At 39.2% G+C, this 26,355-nt stretch overlaps 1 protein-coding gene across 4 annotated transcripts in view; it reads right to left on the bottom strand.

Moving 5' to 3' along the window:
* Nucleotides 1-26,355, bottom strand: part of SYNE2 (spectrin repeat containing nuclear envelope protein 2) — a 315,802-nt gene that overhangs the window by 61,899 nt on the left and 227,548 nt on the right. For all 4 annotated transcript variants that reach the window (XM_081509857.1, XM_081509858.1, XM_081509859.1 and 1 more), the window contains exons 72-87: nt 25,274-25,426; nt 24,938-25,147; nt 23,632-23,733; nt 22,690-22,809; nt 22,107-22,307; nt 20,595-20,768; nt 19,000-19,131; nt 15,303-15,499; nt 13,815-13,947; nt 12,386-12,568; nt 11,823-11,969; nt 8,069-8,245; nt 5,444-5,599; nt 3,766-3,918; nt 1,424-1,594; nt 837-967 (exon numbers count right to left, since the gene is read on the bottom strand). In XM_081509857.1, coding sequence (XP_081365983.1) covers nt 837-967; nt 1,424-1,594; nt 3,766-3,918; nt 5,444-5,599; nt 8,069-8,245; nt 11,823-11,969; nt 12,386-12,568; nt 13,815-13,947; nt 15,303-15,499; nt 19,000-19,131; nt 20,595-20,768; nt 22,107-22,307; nt 22,690-22,809; nt 23,632-23,733; nt 24,938-25,147; nt 25,274-25,426 — 2,540 coding nt within the window. The remainder of the gene's footprint in view (nt 1-836; nt 968-1,423; nt 1,595-3,765; nt 3,919-5,443; nt 5,600-8,068; nt 8,246-11,822; nt 11,970-12,385; nt 12,569-13,814; nt 13,948-15,302; nt 15,500-18,999; nt 19,132-20,594; nt 20,769-22,106; nt 22,308-22,689; nt 22,810-23,631; nt 23,734-24,937; nt 25,148-25,273; nt 25,427-26,355) is intronic.

Here is a 26,355-nt window from a genome sequence, read left to right as displayed (position 1 = left end):
CCCCTCCTTCCACTAAGGACTGGATTGAGAGCTCAGGACACCACTGCAGGGCGCATAAATGTGGTGTCCCTTATTCAACACTTGTTCCAAGCTGGTTCATAGGAGAGGCTGAATGTGCATGGAGGACGGGTGGAGAAGATCACCGAGCGTGGCTTAATCTTATCACCACTGTCTGGTGCAAATCAGCTTTGAGCCAGCTTTCATATGGCACCCCACTCCAGTACTCTTGCCTGGAAAATCCCATGGACAGAGGAGTCTGGTAGGCTACAGTCCATGGGGTCGCAAAGAGTCAGACACGGCTGAGCCACCTCACTTTCTTTCCCTTTCATATCCCATACAGCAAAAGCCTCAGAATTAAGCAGGACCATCCTCCTTAGAAGGAGCTTTCAATCATAAGCAGGTCATCAAAGAATTCCTCCAAGTCTCACAAATATCTCCTGAGAGGTACTCTAACATCCCCTTTCTTCCACCTTATAATGTTTCCAATAAGACAGGTTGCCCTTCTGGCCACCCCTCAGTCCGTTTCTGCCTGCTTTTTCAGTGCCTGTGAGGATCACATGGAGCATTTAGCCTTTATCCACTGAAAGTGGCTATACTAGGGCTGTACTTAGTTCTAGACTGATTATACCAAACACTTGTACAAGGCAAGTACAATAGATTTCACAATACCAAATCTTACATGAACTAGATCCTTTCAAGCAGGAGAGACCAGAATAGTATGAAACCAGTTACCTCAGATGATTAAGAAGGCTTAATAAGATAAAAAAATCTCACTTATCTTTCTTAAGAAGATAAAAAAATCTGCTCTATCATTCAAGTTGCATCTTGAAGCATACCTTGTGTGAGTATTTTGGCATTTCTCTTGAATTATTTCAGCAACTGAGGGGCAGTACTCTTTGAGTTTTCCAATCACCTCCTGGAGTTTCTTCCAACTCCCTTCATTGCTCTCAGCTTCGTCTTGAAGAGTCTAGGAGGACAGAGCAGGTATGTCAGCTTCAGAACGACTCATCCAGAGACACTTGCCACTATATTACGGTAATATTAACACTTAAACCCCAATATGTCAGCCATAAATTATTACAAATGTGAAGGATAAAACCGAGAAGGTATCCTTTCATTTGAGGCTAGAACTTAAAATTGTATACTAAAAAAAAAAAAACAACCCAACACCCCAAACCAAAACCTTTAAATTGTGAAATAATATGAACATGAAAGGTGAAGAAAAATTCACAGTACGTATTTACAAAGTCTCACTCATTGGGTTCACGTAATTCATTTTGAAATTTCAAGTTATACTTTTGATGCTGCTGTTTAAAATACTGTTTCATGTTTCTCTCTGGAAAACATAACAGCAATTGTGTCCACACCTATGCTTTCTTCCACTGGAGATTTTCTGCACTGTACCAAGATCTGGTTAATTTACCTGAAGGTTCTGCACCTGGCACCTTAAGGCCTCTAATGATAAAACAATGGGCTTGCTGTGTTCCATGCAGTACCAGAATCGGATTGTCATCATATTCACTTCATCATAGAGTTTATCATAAATTTTCCACTCCTGTAAAACAGACTGCATGGAGGTCTTGAGCTCATTGACCTATACAAAAAGGTAGAAACATATTTAGGAAATCATCATCAACAAGAGGCTCACTCATCTTTTTCTTCTCTTCTAAGGATTCTACCACTGTATCCAAGTTAGGTATTTTAACTTCAGAGTGGAGCTTCAATGATTCACTGAAGGTGGGTAAATGAACAAGAAATATCAAAGAAGGTTAAGTTTTAGAATAGGTGAATGGAAAACAGCCCTGAGACCAGAGGATCGGCATAGAGAGAGTTCAGCCTACAGAGGGGCAGACCAGGGAAAAAACACTGAGTGAGGAATCAGAATCTGAGATGTCACATTTCAGTGACACCCTATTAACTTTCTGGCCTTGGGCAAGGTATTTAATCCTTAAGTCTGCTTTTTCATCCACAGAACAGATAAAAGAAAACATAAAGAAAGAAGTAGTGTTTGTGAAAATGCTCTGAAAACTATAAAGCATTATAAATGTAAAGGGTTACCTGGGTTAACTGGCCCTTAAGTCTGGGTACTCCTGCAGAGCAGGCATAAACTGAAGGGCAACATGTTTGGCCAAAACGATGTGTAAGTGCAAAGTGGGAAGAAATGCAATGGTGGCTGTATTTTATCTTTCAATGTGTTTTGATAATTATGAAAAGTTGAAATTTGAAGCATTTAAATGATTCCTGATACAACTGAAAACATGTAAGTGTAAAAATTTTTATGTATTATGTAGAGAAGAACACTTATATCGCAACAATAAAAAGACAACCAACTAAAAAATAGACAAGGGATTGAATAGACATCTCTCTAAAGAAGATATACAAATGACCAACAAGCATATGAAAAGACACACAACATCCACAGTCATTAGAGAAACATAAATCAAAACCACAAGATCCCACTTCACATCCACTAGAATGGCTGTACTCAAAGTTCAATAAAAACTAATGTTGGCGAAACCAGGGAAAAATTGGATCCCTCATACACTGTGATGTAAACATAAAGGTGTGCAGTCTCTATAGACATATTTGGCAGTCCCTCAGCAAGTTAAATGCTGTATAGAGTTACCATGTGACCCACTGATTCTACTCTTAGGTATATACCCAAGAGAACTGAAAGCATCTATTTATGGAAAAAACCTATACACAGTCTCAGCAGTGTAGGAGGTTTCAATGTCTTCATATCCCTGTCAACATTTGTTACTCCATCCTTTTACTACAGGTATCCTTCTGTAGCCTGAAGCATTTTGAGGGTAAGAACCATTTATTTTCTTGTTTATCACTGTACCCTTGGCAGTGATCACAGTACCTCATAAAAGATCTGTTAACAAACGAATCACAGAAGATATGTTAAGCTCATCCCTACTTTGCTGCCTGAGTTCTGGGCAGGGGAATGAGGCTGAAGGTTACCTATGGATTTCATTTATAGAGGTTCCTCCCAATTCTCTCTTGAAATAAATGGATGAAAGTAGATTTTAGTAAATGACAAATAATCCACAATAAGGACTCTCTGGGAAACAAGGACACACTTATAATAGGTTACTGTTTACACTTTCTCCCTCCAATTGTGGGGAGATGTCAAAGTTGAAGAGGCTGAGGATGACTGTGCTTTTTCTCTTGGCGCTCTTCTGCTGGAAGAGGTAAATGCAGACTTTGACATGCCTTGACACAATCAGCAGATGTCTTCCACACTCTTATACACTTTCTCTTCACCACATGCCATTTCTCCACCTCTGGAGCTTTTCCTATGCTGACCATGCTTCCAGCTTAACAGAGGCTACATGGGACAGAACCATACACACCCCACCCCACCCCCGGGGTATCTCCCTGGGAGTGGGCAATCTGAGCTGCTTCTTTATGGCTGTTCCTGTATATCTGACCAGCAGACAATGCCAGCTGCTCTGTAGGGTTTGGGGGGTAGGCTGGAGACACTTTTGAGCATGTGAGTGTATTAGACAAAATAAAGATAACCAAGTGAACTTCAAGCTTGCCAAGGATGTGGGACTTTGGTGATTTTACCTCTAATTATCCAGTGAAGGGGGGAAAAAAACCCATGAGATTTGAAATATGTTTCTCTACTTCACTTCAGTATTTTTCTCAGCAATTTTTCCAGTTTTGGTATAGAGCAAGTATTCACCAATAAACAACAAATAAGATAAAAGAAGGATATCTGAAAAGAAATGGTACACTTTGAATGAATTCTAGTACCTGGTTCATAACATTGTTTCTCTTTTGAAATAGCTCATCAATTTTGGATGCTGTGTCTTCCAATAATGGCGCTGTCCCACTCTCCAAAGTCAGGTAATTTTGTCTCAACTCATCCAATGCTTTGGATTTAATTGCAAGTTGATTTTCTATATCCTGGAAAGGCCAGAGGAAAAAGGTTTCATATGTGCAATACTACAAAATGATTAATAAGGGTAAGAGATAGGAGTGTGCACTTTTCAAGTAAAAATGCCATTAGAATATATAAAAAAATAACATTACACAAAAGACATTTTAACCATATGCCACTCTTCAATTTTTACAATGAAGTTTTACAATATGAATATACACAAGTACAGGATGAATTTTCCGTTATTATGTGGCTCTAAACTTTAGAAGAGTCTAGGTAGCAAGCCCTTATCATCATGGAATAGTAGAAAGAGTCTAGGAGATATAGTTTCCATTCCATATCTGCCTGGTACTGGCTGTTGGACCAAGCATAAAGTCATCAAACCTTCAACCTGCATTTCCTTATCTGGAAAATGGTGATGACATCCCAGGCATTAATAACTTAGAACTCCAGTGAAACCAGGGTGGCCTGTTGGGGGTACTGTAGGACTGAGTTTCCAGTCAGGAGTTGTATGTGAGGAAATGGCAACCCATTCCAGAATTCTTGACTGGAAAATCTCATGGACAGAGGAGCCTGGCAGGCTACCGTCCATGGAGTCGCAAAAGAGTCCGACACGACACAGCGACTGAACAACAACAAACAACAAAGTGGAAGTGGCTAGTAGGTGGTCAGAAATGGGATGTGACCATCTGAAAATGAACGACCCCATATGGTGGTGTTGCCACCCATATTCTATTGAGTATTATTTTGTAAATTTCTAAGTAGAATTGGGGTCTGAGCTGACTTTCCACCCAACAGTGAGGAGAGTCATGTCTTCGTGTAGGCGATGCAGAAGCCGAGGAACCTGGGGACAGCTCCCAAGAGGAGTGACACAATCAGGGCAGTGGGGAGCTAGGTGAGGGACCTTAAAGACTGAGTGACCTGGAGAATGATGACTGAATGAAAGAAGGGCATGGCCAACATGCTCCGGTCCAAACGGGATTTAGACAGGGTTTCCAAGGGAAAAAGCACCCCTTTTAGAACACATTACACAGTAGGTAAAAGAAAACCATTTTCCTCTGAAGAAACAGCATGAAATAATAAAAACCATGGAGACCAGAATAATTTTGTAAACAGTAGATAAATTAATAAAAACACAAATATTAGAAAACATCTAAATCAAAATTCCCTTGCAACTTTTTTTTTTTTTTATTTGGCCACACCATGCGTCTTGTGGGATCTCAGTTCTCCTACCAGGGAGTCAACCTGGGCCACAGCAGAGAAAGCACTGAATCCCAACCACTGGACTGCGATGGAACTCCCAACATTTTTTCCTTAGGAATAACATTCAAATCTCTTAAGAACCACAATAACCATGAAAATAGCTTTTTCTGCTTATCAAAAAAAAAAAATAGCATTTTGCAATTCTATAAAACACATGGACACTTCTCTATGTTATATAAGAAAGTAAGGAGCTGGGGGCTGGAGGAGAACCCTCAGAAACTGCGGCAGCTTGAGTTGCTCCCTGGGGGAGGAGGGGTAGCTAACAGCCTGAGCTGTGCACCTTCTCACCTGACAATCCAGGAGCGTCTTCTGTACCGAGATCACACTTTCAGGCTTTTGTAAAGTTTTCAGTCTCTCCTCTTGGGCCTCCATCCAGTTGTTCAGAATCTGTATTTTGTTTTCGTTCTCAGTGATACTTTCCAAAAGTTGTTCTAAATGTTGTATCTACCAGTTATGAATAAGAAAATAAAATTTTCTTATTTTCAACTACATGCTTTAAAATGTGAATGTTATGATATCTTTAAGAGGTTACTTTTGTTTCCTCTCATATTTCTAACATTTTGCATAAGATTTCCCAATAATTTTTGGAATAAAGATTCATAAACCAGGAAATAAGAATTATAATCTCCTTTTAAAAAAAATCTGACATTTGAAATGAAAGCTAACCTGCTAAGAATACTGGCTCTTCTGGAGTGCCACAGTATCTTTGGGAAACAGACTCATGTTGCTAACACTCAATATTTTTTCACTGCATCATCTATTGATATATGTAAAGCCTAAGAAATTTTTTTTTCCAGACTCTCTTTATTGGACTTACTTAAAAACTGTCAGTATAAAGAATATCACAAATAATGCATCAACTTAATAAAGTAGTATTTTTTCAGTCTGTGATTCTTCTCATTTCTAATACTCACAATGTTTATTAGGTTACAATCACAGTATATATAAAGTTTAATACTCCTTTTCATATGCCACAGGCACTTGCTGTCATGACTTGCATTCACTTAAAAGGATGCTCGATATCTCATCAAATGGACACCATATGATTAATTATTAACATTTCTCTCAAGTTGGAAATTCAAGCAGTCTAAATTTTTCACCAGAATAAGTAATGTTGAATTGAACACTTTGTGCACATATCTGTTCCTTTTTGAAGGACTATCTACTTTAGATAAATGTATAAGAAGTGGATTGCTGTTTTAAGAAGTAAGATGATTATTATGGTTCTTGAAATTTTCTGAAGGCTTTCCAAAAGGGTATTGAAGCCATTATCTGCAATGCATGAATGTGAACGCTTTGGGCTTTTATCTCCATCTTGTTCTAGTTTAGTAAGCGTATAATGTTATTAATGTTTATTTCAGCTGTCAAAGCTGTAACCTTTTCATGTTTATTTGCTAATTATAATTTTCTCTTTTGTAAATTATCTGTTTATCTTCTTTGTTCATTCATGTACTTAAACTTAATTGTATAAATCTATTTGTATGCATTTTCCACACAACAAAGAAATCAACAAATTTCACTATTATATATGAATATTAAATATTTTCCCAAGAGTAAGTTTCCTTAGTCTTTTCAGTCATGGAATAAAAATATAACAAGAAGTCATATACATTTTTCTTCCTTTTTATAGTCCTTCTAACGCTGAAATAGCTTTGCTGCTTTTGAACATCTACTTTCAAAGAAAATGTCAAAACCTCTGACCATTTAGTACCCTCATGCAATACTTGACATTTTCTTAAATAACATGTCTCCTCTTCACTTGCCAAACTCAATTTCCCACCAAGATACCACAAAGAAATATTAAAAACTATTTCCCACTCTTGGGAATGCAAACTAGTACAGCCACTATGGAGAACAGTGTGGAGATTCCTTAAAAAACTGGGAATAGAACTGCCATATGACCCAGCAATCCCACTGCTGGGCATATACACCGAGGAAACCAGAATTGAAAGAGACGTGTGTACCCCAATGTTCATTGCAGCACTGTTTACAATAGCCAGGACATGGAAGCAACCTAGATGTCCATCAGCAGACGAATGGATAAGGAAGCTGTGGTACATATACACAATGGAATATTACTCAGCCATTAAAAAAAATACATTTGAATTGGTTCTATTGAGATGGATGAAACTGGAGCCCATTATACAGAGTGAAGTAAGCCAGAAAGAAAAACACCAATACAGTATACTAATGCATATATATGGAATTTGAAAAATGGCAATGATAACCCTATATGCGAGACAGAATGAGAGACACAAATGCATAGAACAGTCTTATGGACTCTGAGGGAGAAGGTGAGGATGGGACGTTCTGGGAGAATAGCACTGAAACATGTATATTATCATATGTAAAACAGAACACTATTCCAGGTTTGATGCATGAGACAAATGCTCAGGGCTGGGGCAATGGGATGACCCAGAGGGATGGGATGGGGAGGGAGGGGGGAGGGGGGTCCAAGAGGGGGAACGCATGTAAACCCATGGCTGATTCATGTCAATGTATGGCCAAAACTACTACAATATTGTAAAGTAATTAGCCCCCAACTAAAATAAATAAATTTATTAAAAAAAAAAACAACTATTTCCCACTCTTAAATGCACCAATGGAGAATGCTGAAGCTCTGGATTTAAAAGGGGCTAGAATTGAGATGATTATTAGGTTTGACTGTAAGTTAACCACACAAATGTCCATGTATTTATTTTTTTAGTTTATTTATTTATTTTTGGCCGCTCTGTGCAGCATGCAAGATTTTAATTCCCTGACAAGGGATTGGATTTGCACTCCTTGCAGTGGAAGCATGGACTCGTAACCACTGGACCACCAGGGAAGACTAGTAAATGTCTTTTTAAATTTTTCAGAAAGTGGAATTTTGTGAAGGCCAAATGATACATCAAACTATGACCATGAGCTCACCTTGCCATTCAGGGCTCCATGGACCCGCTGCCACTGGCGGTTCATCTCTCCCAGGTGCTCTGCAAACTCTGTTCTCTCATAGCGCTTACTTTCTACATCACAGGTGCTTAACTGAAGTAACGACTGGTTTACAAAGTCAACTATCCATTGTTTATAGTCCATTTCCATTCTAAACTCCTAAAACAAAGAAAACAAAATTGAACCACCAACACCTGAACTGAAGCAGGTTAGAGGAACTGGATCTCCTCTTTGTTGTGCTGTAGAGGGCCCCAGGCTGCCACTGGGCATCAAGGGGCACCTGTCCGGACTTACATTTTATCCCTCCCCAACCCCACTGGGTGTGCGCTTTGAGTGGAGAGCCTTATTGAGAATTACACATTTCTGGAACAGAGAGACTCATGGCTTTCAAACAGACTGAAAAATCAAAGATGGCACCATGAATGGTGGTAGAATCATAGGAACCAAAATCAAGACCCAGGATCTGACAAGTGGTTCCTGAAGGAGGCTTCCTGAGAGCTACATTGGAATTCAGAGTCATTCTGTGGGCTCATGGAAATGACCGGATGGGAAGCCTGAAGTTAAAACTCTCAGAAAACCCAAGACACCTTTAAGGAACTCTGCCAGTTTAGGCAGCTTCTCTGTTCCCCCGGGGACTGTCTAGGGAGCCTCCGAGTTTGGATGACTTTAAGTTCTAGAACAATCCTAAACCCTCCTAGGGCCAAGCATGTTTCTTTCAAGCCTAATACTTGTTGGGTTTATCCCGGCAAGTTTGACCACCTCCATTGGAGACATCTAGGGGAAAACCAAGTTATGTGCTAGGTTACTAGAGCCTGTGAGAAAAATACACATAGTCGCCCTACAGATTCTACTACTCACTGAAGTTAGGATGGGATAGGAGTTAAAAAGAAAATCCTTACTAATATCTTGCTTTGTGGTTAAGCCATTCATTTTCTGCCTGTGCTAAGTCACAGCAGTTGTGTCTGACTCTTTGCGACCCTATGGACTGTAGCCTGGGTGGCTCCTTTGTCATTGGGATACTTCAGACAAGAACAATGGAGTGGGTTGCCATTTCTGCCTCCAGCGGATCTTCCCAACCCAAGGATTGAACCCACATCTCCTATGTCTCCTGCATTGGCAGGCAGGTTCTTTACTGGACCAGAGGCTAGATCTATTAGCCTATGAGGTCTTGGAAAGCAATGACGGGAGTATTCATTCATCTCTGTGTTCCTAGTGGCAAACACCTTGCTGGCACACAATAAGTATTTGCATGTGGCTTGTTAAATGTTAGGTAAATCTACTTGAAATTGAATATCATGGAGAAGTCCACATTCCTATCTATTTGTAGAAGGATATCAAGTTTTCCTTACCCATTCCCTTATCCAAGGAACATTTACTTAATACCTATTGGATGCCAGTTATTGTGCTGGATGTGCTGTTTTCGGGAGGTAAAGGAGAAGCCCCTGCTCTCAAGAAGCGAAGTCAAGGTGGGGAGATGGGCAGGTAAGGAAACATTCAGTTCAGTTCAGTTCAGTCGCTCAGTCATGTCGGACTCTTTGTGACCCCATGAACTGCAGCACGCCAGGCCTCCCTGTCCATCACCAATTCCTGGAGTCCACCCAAACCCATGTCCATTGATTGAGTTGGTGATGCCATCCAGCCATCTCATCCTCCATCATCCCCTTCTCCTCCTGCCCTCAATCTTTCCCAGCATCAGGGTCTTTTCCAATGAGTCAGCTCTTTGCATCAGGTGGCGAAAGTATTAGAGTTTCAGCTTCAACATCAGTCCTTCCAATGAACACCCAGGACTGATCTCCTTTAGGATGGACTGGTTGGATCTCCTTGCAGTCCAAGGGACTCTCAAGAGTCTTCTCCAGCACCACAGTTCAAAAGCATCAATTCTTTGGCGCTCAGCTTTCTTTATAATCCAACTCTCACATCCATACATGACCACTGGAAAAACCATAGCCTTGACTAGACGGACCATTGTTGGCAAAGTAATGTCTCTGCTTTTTAATATGCTGTCTAGGTTGGTCATAACTTTCCTTCCCAGGAGTAAGCATCTTTTAATTTCATGGCTCCAATCACCATCTGCAGTGATTTTGGAGCCCAGAAAAATAAAGTCTGACACTGTTTCCCCATCTATTTCCCATGAAGTGATGGGACCAGATCCCATGATCTTAGTTTTCTGAATGTTGAGCTTTAAGCCAGCTTTTTCACTCTCCTCTTTCACTTTCATCAAGAGGCTCTTTAGTTCTTCTTCACTTTCTGCCATAAGGGTGGTGTCATCCACATATCTGAGGTTATTGATATTTCTCCTGGCAATCTTGATTCCAGCTTGTGCTTCCTCCAGGCCAGCGTTTCTCATGATGTACTCTGCATATAAGTTAAGTAAGCAGGATGACAATATACAGCCTTGACGTACTCCTTTTCCTATTTGGAACCAGTCTGTTGTTCCATGTCCAGTTCTAACTGTTGCTTTCTGACTTGCATACAGGTTTCTCCAGAGGCAGGTCAGGTGGTCTGGTACTCCCATCTCTTTCAGAATTTTTCACAGTTTATTGTGATCCACACAGTCAAAGCCTTTGGCATAGTCAATACAGCAGAAATAGATGTTATTCTGGAACTCTCTTGCTTTTTCGATGATCTATCGGATGTTGGCAATTTGATCTCTGGTTCCTCTGCCTTTTCTAAAACCAGCTTGAACATCTGGAAGTTCACGGTTCACGTATTGCTGAAGCCTGGCTTGGGGAATTTTAAGCATTACTTTACTAGCTTGTGAGATGAGGGTAATCGTGCGGTAGTTTGAGCATTCTTTGGCATTGCCTTTCTTTGGGATTGGAATGAAAACTGACCTTTTCCAGTCCTGTGGCCACTGCTGAGTTTTCCAGATTTGCTGGCATATCGAGTGCAGCACTTTCACAGCATCATCTTTCAGGATTTGAAATAGCTCAACTGGAATTCCATCACTTCCACTAGCTTTGTTCGTAGTGATGCTTCCTAAGGCCCACTTCAATTCACATTTCAGGATGTCTGGCTCTAGGTGAGTGATCACACCATCGTGATTATCTGGGTCGTGAAGATCTTTTTTGTACAATTCTTCTGTGTATTCTTGCCACCGCTTCTTGGCCAAAAATTTCATTCCGGTTTTTCCATAAGATGTGATAGAAAAACTGGAACAAACTTTTTGGCCAACTCAATAATTATAATACCGGGTGATAGGAACTATTGATAGCACCATGCAGACACCTAATCCTGGAAAGTACACTGATCTGGCTGGGAGAGTCAGATTTCCAAATGAGGAGACACTTGAACTGACTCTGGAAGGATGACTAAGAAGATTCCTACGGCTAAAAGTGGGACACTAGAATTCCTAGGCCGAAGGTACAGCACATACAAAAACACTAGTGGGAGAGCCCCAGGAGCAGTGGAGGGACCGCAAAGAACTTGGTTCAGGAGGAGTTCAGGGTTTACGTGGAAAAATGAAGAGATGAGGCTGGAGAGGAAAAGAGAGGCCAGAGCCAGTTGAAATCTCAGATTCTGTACTGTGGTCATGGGAGCTACCAAAAGAATCTGGGCAGGATAAGAGCAAGTATACTAACTTCTCTCTTTAGAATCATCCACTACCCCATTCCCCACCGATAGAATCAGCTTTTCTAAATTATATTCTACATGTCTCTTTGTTCAGTATTTCTTTTCCGACAGACCTGCCTTCTTTATTTCATGAAATGGCTTCTGGCTTTTTTTGGATAATTACCTTGTACTTCTGAAGAAGGTTTTTAACTTGAGATGCAGAACTCAGTGAATGCTCGGAGTCTTCATCTTCAGTTTGATGTTCTACATTGTTCATCCAGTCAATCATTTCCATGATTGCTTTACGAGATGGCAATTTCTCCATCTGAAGCTGCAAAAACAAAATGATTTCCATTTAATTACCCGCAGTTAACAAAATGAATCAGGGCATCACTGACGATGATACCTAGTTTGATAAAAGGTCACGCCACATAATTATGCAGGTTACTCACGAAAACAAACCCAGCATTCAAGCTCAGAATAAGTGACCCCAAAACAATGACAACGACCTTCACATAAACTAACACAGTGGTGCAGATAAACTGGGAAATAAAGTAATTAAGCCTGATTTCTCTCTTAAGAAAGATCCCACTGGAGGAGAGTCCAGTAATTAAGACTTATATTCAGTGGTGCCAGAGAAAAAAAAGGTGGTGTCAATGAAAATTATTGAGTCAGAGAAATGATTTTAAAAGAGTTGTGCATTAACAAATGGATGCTAATTCAAATGCTGGGTCTTTGAATACTTACCTGGTGAAGTTTTTCTTGGATGTCTGGAAGCTGAGTTATGAGCACTGTCCATTTTTGTTCAAACTGTGCCAAAGAAGCTCTCAGTGTTGCCGTATCAGCTTCCTTCAGGTGAAGGAGTTGGTTCCCAGTACTTAGAACTGCAGTCTTCAAGGAGGACTTTTCATCAACTTCCTTTGAAAACTCCTAAAAGCAAACAGTTTTAAAATTTAGAAAGATCCAGAATCTGCCTGCCAATGCAGGGGACATGGGTTCGATCCCTGATCTGGAAAGATTCCACATGCTGCAACTACTGAGCCCATGCACCCTAGAGCCTGTGCTCTGCAACAAGAGAAGCCACCATAATGAGAAGCCCGCACACCACAGCTAGAGAGTAGACCCTGCTTGCCACAACTAGAGAAAGCCCACGCGCAGTGACGAAGACCCAGCAAGCCAAAATTAAATAAATAAATAATAAAAAAGAGAAACTTTTAATATATAAATATGGCATGGAGTAATTAAGAATCAGAATAACTGATTAGAGTTCAAAGCTAAATAACTGAATTCAAATAGTAAATATTTATATGTATATGTGTGTACGTATACATGCACTCACACATGTATGCCCACACACATTTTTCCTAAATGTCAGGCACTGTTCCAGGCATTAGATATATGGCGGGGAACAAAAGAGATGAAATTCCTACCCCTTGAGGGGTTTGTAATCTAATGGATTATTGTTTTTAAAAACAGCCAAATCATTTCAACTTTAAAAAGAAACTATGAAACACATCACAAAGTTCATACTAAGTGAACTAAATGCAACAAATTTTTAACTAAAATATTTGAAATTATTCCTCTGTACTTATAAGCTTTTTCCAAGTATATTTAAGAAATATTTTCATTTTAACACCAAAATGAGTGATAGCTACAAAATATGAAAAGTGGAGAAAAGACTAAGAGAAAAGACAAACAGGTCTCAGAAGTATAATTTATATTACAAAAGTTACTACTCTTTCTTAAAAAAAAAAATGACCTTAAAACAATAGAACAGTAACATTTTAGAAATATCAATTCTGTAAGAACAATTTAAAACCATGTATTTATTAACTAACATTTATGAATTGATTATCTTGTGTCTTGTGAGGTTTTGGGGCGGAGCTGGTGGGAGAGATATTTTCTGCACTTATGAAACATGTTCCATGTCAGAGTAAGTTTTAAATTTCTATATTTATAGGGCCAATTAAAAAATATACTTTATCAGTACTATAAACATATAAATCAATAATAAACAAATCGTTCTATGTCTGAAGAATACAGCTGCTATTAGCCCAAGTCTTACTCCTTATCCACACATAAAGGTTATGGAGACAAAACACATCAACTCTCATAATTTTCCCCCGCTATTTACAGCCAACCAATAATTATTCAAGCATATTCTATTACAACTTACAAAAAAATTGTTTATGTTGCTTCTGATTGTGTCCAGGTCCTGAGACACATTGAGGGACTGCTCTTTCCAATAGTTCAGAGTTTGCTGAGAAGACTCCAACCACTTGGTTAACTGATCTGAATCGCTGTTATAACTAACAGGAGCAAAGCGAGAGAGAAAGGAAATAAACAATACGCAATACCCGCATATTTTCTTCTGTTTCACTGTATGATTTCTTGTATTGACCAACCCTGGTATTCAGAAGAAAATCATGATTTTTTAAAGGATTATATACCCTGTTTCATTCCAGGCCCCAAATCTGATGCTTCTGTCATTTTCTATGATTCTATAATGACTAATCAAGAACAAAGAGGCATTTTAAAGTCTAAAATATTCTTTTAAAAATTTATGATAGCTATACCAAAATAAACCCACAGGTAAGGAAAGAGATTATTTTTATTCATTAAATGTTCTCTATAGATTTGTGTACAATAAAAATATAACCAACATTTATTATAAGCTGTTATTATTTATTATAAGCTACAAACAGCAAACTGCTGTTCACTGGGTGCCAATACATCTGCTAGAATGAAAATATCCAAGCAAAATGCTGTCCCTCTGGTAAACTTCTAAACTTCTTTAGGTTAAGACAGCCCCCTAAGAGGCAGGGAAGAGATCAGGTTAAACATTCTGTGTTTTCTACCTTCCTCAAGGGGTTCAAGAGTGAAATAAGTCAGACAGAGAAAGCCAAATAGCATATGATAATCATTTACATGAAGGTTCTAAAATATGATAAAAATGATCTTATTCACAAAATAAAAACAGACTCAGAGACATAGGAAACAACTTATGATTACCAAAGAGGAAAGAGGGGGAAGGATAAATTAGGAGTTTGAGATTAACATAAACATAATACTATTAATATATATAAAATAGATAAACAATAAGATCCTACTGTATAGCACAGAAAACTATATTCATTATCCTATAGTAAACCATAATGGAAAAGAATATGAAAAAGAACACATACATATATTACTGAATCACTTTGCTATACACCAGAAATTAACACAACATTGTAAATCAAGTGTACTTCATAAAAAAATTTTTTATAAAAGATTTGAGCTGTTAAAGCAAAAAAAAATTCTCTGAAGAACTCCAAAGATTTTTTCCAAACTATTCCATTAGCTAAAATTATTTTTAAGATTTAAAAAAATTTTGGAAGAGTGTAGGAAAGAGCAACATCATGACATAAAGGTAACATGTATATAATTTTATAACATAACTCCTAGTTTCCATAGAAAACTGATTACACATTATCCTGAGTCCTATGAACCAACATCAGAGACCCTAGATCCCATTTAGCCTGGAAGAGGGACCCAACTGCCTCAGATGATCAAAAATTGTACCACAGGGGGATGACATGTGAAATGTGGCTGACTGCAGAACCCTTCTGAGGTCTTACTCCACAGCAAAACCTGACACCAATCAATCCCTAAGAAAACATACCTCAGCAAATGCTTGAGAAGCGTTTGTAGTCTGTGTAGTTCATGATCAATTTTTTTGTTTAGGGACAACCACTGCTCTTCCAGTTTTGCAATCTGGCCCTCTAGCTCAGGACAGTTCACGGATGCAACCAGCTGTTTACCTTCGTTCAGAGTCTGGTAAAGCCGGGCATGCTTCTCATCCATGTTTCTTTTTATTTGCTAATAAAAATAAAGTCATAGATTGAATTACTTAAAATTAAATCAGCCAGTCAACTCACAAATATCTCATGAAAAACCTACAGTTGAGGTAGGTCAATATGGAAAACAGTTTGGAGGTTCCTCAGAAAACTCAAGATAGAATGATCCAGCAATTCCACTTCTGGGTATATCATCCATGGACAAAACTATACTTCTGGGAATATCATCCCTGGACAAAACTACACTTCTGGGCATATCCCTGGACAAAACTATAACGGGGGGAAGATATGTTTCCCCCACGTTCATAGTAGCATTGTTCACAATAGCCAAAACATGGAAACAACCTAAATGTCCATCAACAGATAAACTGATAAAGAAGATGTGGTATATATATACAATGGGATATTCCTCAGCCATAAAAGAGAATGAAATAATGCCAATTGCTGCAACATGGATGCAACTAGAGATAATCATACTAAGTGAAGTAAGAAATAGAAAGACAAATACCATGTATCACTTATATGTGGAATCTAAACTATAGCACAAATGAACCTATGTACAAAATAGAAACAGACTCACAGACATAGAGAATAGACCTGTGGCTGACAAGGGGGACAGGGTGGAAAGAGAAAGATGGATTGGGAGTTTGGGATTGGCAGATGCAAACTATCATATTTAGAATGGATAAACAAGGTCCTAATGTATAGCACAGGGAACTATATTCAATATCCTGTGATAGACACCATAATGGAAAAAATATATATATTAAAAGAGAATGTATAAATGTATATAACACTTTGCTGTACAGCAGAGATTGGCACAACATTGTAAATCAACTATACTTCAATAAAAAAAAAAGAAACAATAATACTTTCATAACCCTCAAGACTCTCGCAGTCTGGCTGAGCATAATTAATGGCTTATTATCTTTCATGATGAGAGTGTCTAGTGCATTTCTCCTGGATGGACTTATACATACAATAGAAAATGAAAATTCACAGATTTAGAACTGATCATTTAATTCTTTCACCTAGAAACTAAAACGGTGACAGTCTTCAGGGCACAGCGAGCTTGCACAGAGGGTTTGTGTGACCTAAGGATTACTCTGAAAATCAAGAAATTTTCACATAGAAATCAGGATTTCCTGTGACTCTGTGAAAACAGGAAGATCTATTTAGCAAGCTCCTTTAGAAGAGGCTGTTCTGCTGGGTTCTCCTCCACTGCTGTCCCCACCAGCCCTCAAATATCCATCCACTCAGCTGCCTTTATTTCCGTTCTCTTGTCTGGGCCCCGGGAAGCATTTTACCTTGTGGGGTAGGTAGGTAGGGGTTATTCGTTAGATCCAAATAGTAGGGGGAAGAGTTCATTTTGAGATTCTTCTGAATACAAGGATTCAGGAGGGAGAAAAAAAGACTTCAGAAGAATAAATTAAAACAGCACACTGCTAATTCAATTTCATGAAAAGAAAAATAAAATTCTTCAAAACTGCAAATACAATGATCCCCTGAGGAGAACTCTCTAAAGGCAATTATCTCCCACAGTTGTTGGGTTCAGCTTAATGACATATCCTGACAGTTACTTAAATTTAATCTTAAAAAATAAATTATGGTTAAAACAGAACATTTGCTATTTTCCAATTAACTTAAGCTTTTAAAAAATTATTAAAAATTCCACCTCCAATCCCTTTCTACCACTCTAGTTGCAAATCCCTCTTCCTGCTTGAGTCTGCAGGCTAGAATAAACTGTTCAATGTTAGTTTAAAAATATAAATGGTTCTAATTTTCTAAGCCTTCAGTGCAAGACACTTCATCTTTAGAGCAGCTCTGAGAAGTTTTAATTTCCTCATTTTGTCCCCGAGAGTCAGGCTGCACTAGTCACTTGGCCCATGAGGTGACAACCAGCATTGAACACGGCCTGTTCAACTCCAGAGGTCACACAACTGACTGACCCTATATTCCCAGCCCATAGATGTCCCCCAGTCAAGATATATACAAACTTCCCCATGACATAGAAGACTGATAATACTTTAGGACTGCTGTCAGTGAGATGGGCTTCACTAGATAATCTGTCTTCTTTTAGTCTGGCAGATGTATTTAAAAGTCTTAGAACAATTCTATCATTTTCAAAAATATTTCAAGCTTAAGAGAAACACAGGTTGTAGTTTAAGGCAAGGGTCCCTAACCTCCTGGATGTCAAGGCTGAGGATCTGAGGTGAAGCTGATGTAATAATAATAGAAATAAAGTGCACAATAAATATAATGCACTTGAATCATCTTGAAACCATCTCGTCACCCAGTCCGTAGAAAAACTATCTTCTATGAAACTGGTCCCTGGTGCCAAAAATGTTGGGGACCACTGGTTTAAGGTATACAGCTACTCTTGGAGAAATAATCAAGCTTCTATCAGGTTGGCTAATGTGAACTGTTTCTTAATCCCACAAGGTTTAAAAGCTATATTTTTCACTGCATTCTCTCAGCTGTCCAGATGGCACCTTCTGCACCCCTAGGCTAACAAAGAATTAAAAAGCAGCTTCTTGTCCCAGAAGACTCAGATTTATGTTTGAGTTTGGCTCAATACGTGAAGATGGCAACAAGATCAATTGAAACTTTCAAGACACCTAGAGAACATAACTACAACATTCCAGCCTCTGAAAAATGCTCCTTGTAGGAACTTAAGTGCCTCCAAGGAATGGTGGTACCCTGCCAGGTAATTCACGTTTTCATTTTTCACCCAGTCTGGTTAGGCAACAAACCTGTCTTTGAAGTTTTAAAGTGGATATTTGATAGCACACACACACAACTAACCACACAACCAGATTCTGACCACATACATTCTAAAGTAAAAACTAAGCATTTCAAGTTTCTGTTGAAAATATTTAGAACTTATTCTTATCTTGTAGGTCACATTCTCAATGCCACTTGAAAACCATGCTAAGGTTGTATCTTTTCTATGGCATCGAAATCTGAGACACAGAGACTTCGATCATAACAATACCAAACGTTACACAAGAAAAAATTTCAAGTCTGAAGTCTCTTTATAATGCTGGTGGCAGGTAACAGATTGTTGTTTTCCTCATAGGCTCTGTCCAATCAGGGCTTCACTTGTCATAAGACTAAAAATATGTTCAGAGGCCCATAGTTCGCCAAGTTCTTCTCATACTTTAGCTCATGTCCACACCTGCTGACAGGTAGGTTCTACCTCCAGAGACAGGTAGAACAAGCTTGATTACTTACATTCTATAGATAAAGACACTGAACTTTAGGGACAGAAAGCTGACAAAATGCTAAATGAGAGTCAGGACTCAAACCAAGGTCCCGACCCCACGTCAGGCACATGGTTATGAAGAGAAGCCCACAAGCAAATCTGCAGTTCTCCCAAATACATCTCACTGTGAGTTGTTTGAGGAACATTTCATTTCAATTCAAATCATTCACCTTCAAAATCAAGTACTTTAGTCAAAACACAATAAAAACACAAAGTGCTTGAGACCATGACTGATGGTTTAAGTGGAAGCAAAATACCTGGTAATGTGAAATCCTTTCCACTAATCTTTCCTCCGTCTCTTCTACCAAACTCACAGAGGGCAACGTAGATGTAAGAATTTCCAGGTCCTTTTCAAGAGATGTGTAGTTTTCATCAAATTCTTCCCATTTCTAGAGAATTAAGAACACATGATCACCAGGGGGCTTAGCTCCAGAAAGGGATGAAATTAATCTCCCAAACAAAAATGAACTCTGAGACCGTACAAATTAAAGCACAGATTCCAGGGGTTTCTGAGATATAACCCACCCTAATGAGAGCTCAGCATCTGGTGGGAAACAATTCCACTTTAACTGCTGTGTGGAAAAGGTTTTAAAAAATCCAGGTGGTACTAGGGTTTTATGTTTGTCTCATCAAATCGAGTAGGGAATAATAGGATTAAGTTAAAATGATACTCTCAGTGTACACCTCTGTGGAGATCTCAAAGGACTTTTATTACTTGGAAAGGAAGCTGCTAACTTTTAAAGTTTTTCAATAGAAGCTCATGTTAGGCTGTTCCCAGCCCTCCCTGCTCCAACTCCCAGCCCACTGAACATGACCCAACCCATTACCCTAACATGCTGCTCAAAGAAGTGGTTTGAGAGGCTATGAGCTTATACTTCAGCAGGGGAGTACTACTGCCTTCGCCAGAGTCTGCCTGGTCCTAGCACTGTTTCCAGAGAAGCCCACCTCTGGGGCCTTAACCCTCAACAGAGCTGATTTATGGACACAAAATATTACCTGCTGGAAAATGAACCACCTCACTAATTCTCATACCGAGTGAAACAGTGGGTCACCTGAAAGTTAGGGACACTCACTGGACTCATGGAGTCTTTTTCTTTTTTTTAAACTTAACTCATAATTTATTTGGCTGTGCTGCATGGCATGTAGGATCTTAGTTTCCTGACTAAGAATCAAGCCTGTGCTCCCTACCTTGGAAGCCCAGAGTCTTAACCACTGGACCATGAGGGAAGTCACTCATGGAGTCTTTTTCTTTTTTTAAACACCATGAACTATTACTATAAATACCAACTTGACATACTATTAGAAAATTAGTTTTATTAGCATAAAATACTACCATATCTTATTATCACATTAAAAAGTTGAGTATTTCTTTATTTTATGTACTAATATCCACCATGTTTAAGAACTTAAAGGTGGAAAAAAACCTTAAAGCTGAGAAAGAGCTTTATGTAAGCTTAACTTTCTTCTTTGAATGAGGACAGGATTGGCATAAATCTACTTTAGCAACAGAACATCTGGGCTTGTCCTCTTCGGGATGCACAGTTTCAGAACCACTGATGTTTCATGAAATGATCTCATTCAGTTCCACAAAGTACTTCCCATTTTGTTTATTTGTACACAGTCCTTGAAGGCAGAAAGATGCTGTGCCATCCCTAACTGATATAGGAAATCTCAGCTAATATTTCACTGGGGGAGCAGCAGTAGGAGCTGGAACAGGATTCCACATTCCTCATTGCTGGTTCCCACTTACCTACTGCTTAATAATAACCAGATACTTGTTTTCGAACCTAGAGGTGGTGGTTGAAAATCCAGAATTCCTGGCTTAAGTACAAAATTTATGAAAGCCACATACCTGCAGTAAACTCTGTAGCTTTATTCCATATTGGTGTGACTTTTCTTCTAGCAATTTAACTTCTTTGACTTGTTCTGCCCCAAATGTTTCTTTCTTTTGCATTAAAGAAGGAAGCATTTTGTTGGAATATGTTTGGATCAAGAGCATGTCAGCAACAAGCTTCTGGAAAAAAAGCTGTGAAATGAGATGTTGATATTTATTTATTTTTACACTGTGAAAAGCCTTAAAATTCAAGTTTTTCAACATGTTATATTTACTTTCATATTTACTTTCTAATCCGAAATTCCAAGACAGCCATGTAGAGTCAAATTCATGAGAAAACAAAAATTGCCTATGTATCTACGGTCATCAAGTACTAATTGAATTTTAACAAATCACAATGAAAAATTATCCCTGGTAATATTTTCCCCAAAACTATCAATATTAAAGGGCAAATATTATTAATTAGGCAATTAAAATTTCCAGTGAGATCTTCCTATATCAGAAATTCCAAGTTTTAAGAAACTGTTTTTTTTTTTTTAATTTTTTACCAAAAAGTAGATGCTGATTTGGTTGATTGATTTCAAGACAAAAAATTGGATGGATAGATGTGTGAGCCCAAGAAATTCACATCACATATTCAATAGCCAGGGGTTCCTAAACTCTGGTTCTAACTTCTACTCAATACAATGGTTAAATAAAGGAAATTTCTTGATGGAGGTCTATTGGGATTCTGGTTGGTCAAAGCTCCTAGAATAGCACTTTAAGACCTTTAAAGAGAAAGGCTTTCCTTCACATGGTTCACCATTTATAGTCAGCTGCCCCCTCTAGTTATTTTGGGAGGCCTCTTATTAGGTGAATCCCTTTTCTTATTCCCTGGAAGGGATACATAAAAGGGTCTACCGTAAGGTTTGAGACACTGTATATATCAGTTAATATATTTTCTCCTCTTCTCCTCCATTCTTTATACAATATTTACCCTTGAAATTTTCTTAAAGTCTACTTATCAAAAACCTGGGCTTCAGCTTGTTGAAGGCAGAAACTGTATCTTACACATTTATTATCAACACTTAAATTACTACATATCTCTTGTTGGTTATCATGAGGTTTTGTTTAATGAAATGAATGGAAAGCAAAGGGATTTACTGTAGCATTACACTACATATAATTTGTAATTTATTTATTTCTTTTCAGTTCTCAGTAAGGCCTTTCCTAACCTGAATTCAACTCCCTCTATTAAATGCTCTTAAAGTATGTATCCCAATTTCAAATTTTGATTTGTTTGAATCGCTCCTTGACAAAAATGTCTTCTCAATCAACTAAAAGCTCCATAAATGTTAGGAATTGTGTCTATTTTCACTGACAATTATATTCTTAGAGTTTAGCAGAGTTCCTGGTACATGGTGTAATAGATGTTTGTTTAAAGAATGAAGGAATGATGTATATTTCACCAAGGAAGGACATGTATGCTCTCTGTTCACACTCAGAATAACTTACAGTCTATGAAAAGGTGATCTGACCCATGTGTCTTACCTTGTGATTTTGTATTTGAGCCTGTAGGGCAACTTTACTTTTGGTTTGTTGTAAGTGGTCATGAGCAAGCTTTTCCTTTCCGATATTCACCAGTTCCACCATGCCTTGCAACAAAGCATCTTGCTGGCTCTCAGTGATGAAAGGGCTGCTGAGTTCTGTGTATCTGGCTCTCAGGATTCCCCACGTACTGTCAAGGACATCCTGAAAAGAAAGAGCAGGAGTGCACAAACATTTCCACCCAACCATGAAAATAACCCAAATAAAGAACATATCTAAATTTCCATGGAGAACTTCCCAGGTGGCTCAGTGGTAAAGAATCCACCTGCCAATGCTGGAGATGCCCGAGATGTGGGCCCTGGGACAGGAAGATCCCCTGGAGACGGGAACAGCAACCCACTCATATTCTTGCCTGGGAAATCCCTTGGACAGAGGAGACTGGTGGGCCACAGTCCAAGGGGTCACGAAGAGTTGGACAAGACTGAGTGACTGAGCACACAGTGCACAAATTTCCTTGGTAGAAAAAATGCCTAACTCTTTATAATCATAGTAATTTATGGATTGAATATTTTCTGCTCAGACATACCTCTAATTTGTAAACCTCCTGGAGTAGAACGTAAGGTAAATGAAGCCTCTCTCCTTCGTCTCTTAGTTTTGCCACTCGGCTCTCAGAGTTCTGCAGCTCCACTGTATATGCACCCACTTTCTAAAGAGAGAGACAACACAAAAAAATAAAACCCTTTAGTAACTCAGGAGTATACATAGTCACTTAAAAAGAATTAAACAACATAGAAAAGAACTAAGGGAAAAATGAAAGTGCCACTTCTCCTCCGTCCTCTCCAGGTCTCCCCAAAGATCCACAGCTGACGGTCTATTTCTAATGTATTCAAAGCATGTACTGAGAAGAGGTATACATGCATACCCTGAAATGCACTGGATTGCACACGTCATTGGATTCTACAGTTTGCATGCCTTACTTATCAGCTCCTCAGCATCTAGTCACAGCAGTATAAACTAATCTAGAGCCTCTTAAACAGACACAGTAAGGCTGCTCACTGCTTTAGTAATAGTCGGTTCTAAATGGACTTTTGGGCTACTTAGAGTCTTTTAATTCAAGCAGTGCTGCCAGGCCTCTCCTTGAATATTCATACACATATTTATCTTTCTGCACTTGTCTTATTTCTTTAGGATAAGTACACACCCAAAATGTAGAGCCGTGGCCTGAACACACTAGGTCAATTGACACTTGCTGTATAAGTGAATGGAGCTGCTGGATGAAGAGCATTTAGATTTACAGTTTTGATATGTAGCCAAATAATCTCTAGATGCTGGAGTAGTCAGCACCCCTCCCAAGAGGATGAGGGTCTCATTTCTCAACAGCCTTCCCAACACTGCACAGACTTGTATTTTAGGGAGTGATTCACAAGCACAGGAGACTTATGGTGATTGTGCAGACTTATGGAGTCTTTCATGCAGGAGACTCTCTGGTTCAAGGTTAAGTCAGTTTGAATTATTTTCACTTGATTACCTGAAGCTGTTCATCAATAGTCTGGCCACTAATTTCATTCAAAGATTGTTGCAAACATGTCTTATTCTTAACAAGTAGATCATATAATCGCTTTATTTCATTCTGTATAAAAAGATAAATGTAGGAAACAGTGAGAATCTCATTTAGAGCTTTGGAACCTTTTAAAAAATTTAGCTGTCCTTTAATTTCTGAGCTATCAGAAATTTCAAACATATGTCAAAATAGGGGAACCCCTGCATTGCCATCATCCATCAGCCTTAACGATTACTGATGACTTGTGGCTGGTCGTCTCTCTTCTGCCCCCTCCCCTGAGCTTTCTTGACTGCACCTGACTCCCCTTCCCTCAGGTTATTTTGAAGCAAGTCCAAGATATCATATTACTTTTTTAGTGTATATTTCAGTATGTATCTCTAAATGACAAAGCTTCCTCCCTTTAAAAATATCACAAATCAATAATAATTCCTTAGCATTATTAACTACCCAGGCAAGGTTCAGATTTCCCTAATTGCCTATATTTTCTCCTTTTGGTTTGCTTGAATTGGGATCTAAATGAGGTCCAATAGGTGCAGTGGATTCATGTGTCTTAAATCCCTCATAATCTGCTGGCCCCTTGCCCATCTCTCTTTTTTGTTTCTGGGATTTTTTTGTGTGAGGGGGGAGGGAGGCAGTAGTAGAAAAAAAAATGGGCTACCTATTCTGTACAGCTTGCCACTGCCTGTATATGGCTGACTGCACTCCCTTAGCACCACTTACCATTTTATTTCCTTGTGTCTATATGACTTGGATTCTAGAGACTTGATCAGATTCTGGTCTGATTTTACAGGGAAGACTCCTTCCTAAGTCGTGGTGTGTTTCATTTCCTTTTCATTAGCAAATTTCTAGCAGCTTCCTAACTAGTCCACCTGCCTCAAGTCTCTGCTTCAATCCTCATTAGGCAACTGCCAGCTGGATCTACCAGCAATGTACACAGACTGTAATACCTTTGTTCAAAAACTTTAATAGCTCCTCCTTACCTAGGAATCCTCCCAGGTGACACTTCTGGTGGTTGAATGTCATACAGGAAAGAAGCATTACTTTAGCTCAACCTAACAAATTCATACCTGAGATTTTGGAAAGGACCTCGCTTTCAAATGGTCTCCAGCCATGAGCAGCTGAACTAACTTAAAGACCTTCATAGAAAGAGTCTCACTGCTTTCCTTAGCAGTTCCCCTTCGTGAATGCCTCTGGGTAGAGGAATGAATGAATATCGGAGGTTCGTGCTTTCATCTAACACTGTGCCAAAGCAGCCCAGTGCCCAGACTTGTACCTGATAACTGCGGGTATAGTCGAGGCCAGCTTTCAGAGCCTTGCTTCTAGAGGCAGCTGTAGCCTGGGTGTGCTCCAGGTAGACTTGGAGGTTATCAAAACAGTCAAGGAACTGGCTGGCGTTCTTGCCAGGCCAAGTCATGGCTTTTGAGAGATCATTCTTCTTGTCACTCATAGCTAAGTAAAGTTTTTTCAACTCAAGAGCCAGTGTCTGCAAAGTGGAGAGGGAGAAAGACACCGTGAACAAGTTCTGACCTTAAGAGAGGTTTCAGTTCTGGCTAACCAGTGGGCTGCCTGCAGTAACAGCCAACACACGTGCTTGAGGGATGCTCCCTACCTCGTAGTGCACCTGCTGGGTACCAACATCCCCTCTGAAGAGCCCAGGTGTCTGCAGCATCTCCTCCACACTGCCCAGGCACTGAATGAGGGTCTGAAACAGTTCAAATAATTTCTTATCCAGATTCATGTACCTTTCTTCTGACATGTTTTCCTGAATCAAGAGAAGAAAAGGAAAAGCAGAAATCACTAAGATTCCTTGCCTTCTTAAGCCTAGATTTTCCCTGGTTGCCATTATAGTTTACCATTCATGTTATTTTTTTTTTAATAATTAGTCATTTCAAATACTTTGTGAACTAGGTAGCAGAATAAATAAATAAAATTAAGATGTTAACTCTGAGAGAAACAAGTTTAAGAAACTCAGTATTAGGTATTGAGTTGACTACTGAATAGAATTAAAAGGTAAATCAAAAGATGGACTTCTTTAGTGGGGCCGTGCAGCTGAAAGTGTGAAAGTGAAAGTGTTAGCCACTCAGTTGTGTCCAACTCTTTGTGACCCATGGACTGTAGCCCACCAGACTCCTCTGTTCATGGAATTCTCCAGGCAAGAACACTGGAGCAGGTTGCCATTTCCTTCTCCAGGGGATCTTCCTGACCCAGAGATCGAACCCAGGTCTCCTGCATTGCAGGCAGATTCTTTACTGTCAGAGCCACCAGGGAAGTGTGGTCCCAGATAAATCACACTACCCCTCTTCCCACTGTTCTCTGTCTCCCATATTTTAATGTAGGAGAAAGTGGGTTAATGACACCAAGGATAGCCTGAAGAAAGAACTCAAGAAACTTGAAGGGGTTCTTTAGAAAGAGGAACAGTATCTTAAAGATAGGGATGGTACAGCATGGTGACTATAAGTAAATTAGGAGCCTGCCAAACCTATTAATCACCCAGTGTGGACTGTCTCCTACTGTCTTCTTTGATGGATCCCTAAGCTACCCAGCACACCATCTCAGTGTTAAGCCTGCTCAGGATTGGAAACCCTGCTGCTACTCCCTCCCTCCATCTCTCCTCAGCCTTGCAATCCCAGAGCCCCACTGCAGACAGTATTAATAGATCATGATCCTTGTTCCTGCCAATCCTAGACTCAG

Source organism: Giraffa tippelskirchi, chromosome 7 (assembly GCF_054371585.1).
Source record: "Giraffa tippelskirchi isolate mGirTip1 chromosome 7, T2T-mGirTip1v1.2.pri, whole genome shotgun sequence".
NCBI lineage: Eukaryota > Metazoa > Chordata > Mammalia > Artiodactyla > Giraffidae > Giraffa > Giraffa tippelskirchi.
Note: the sequence above shows the minus strand (reverse complement) of the source record. Positions and strands in the feature narration are given on the sequence as shown.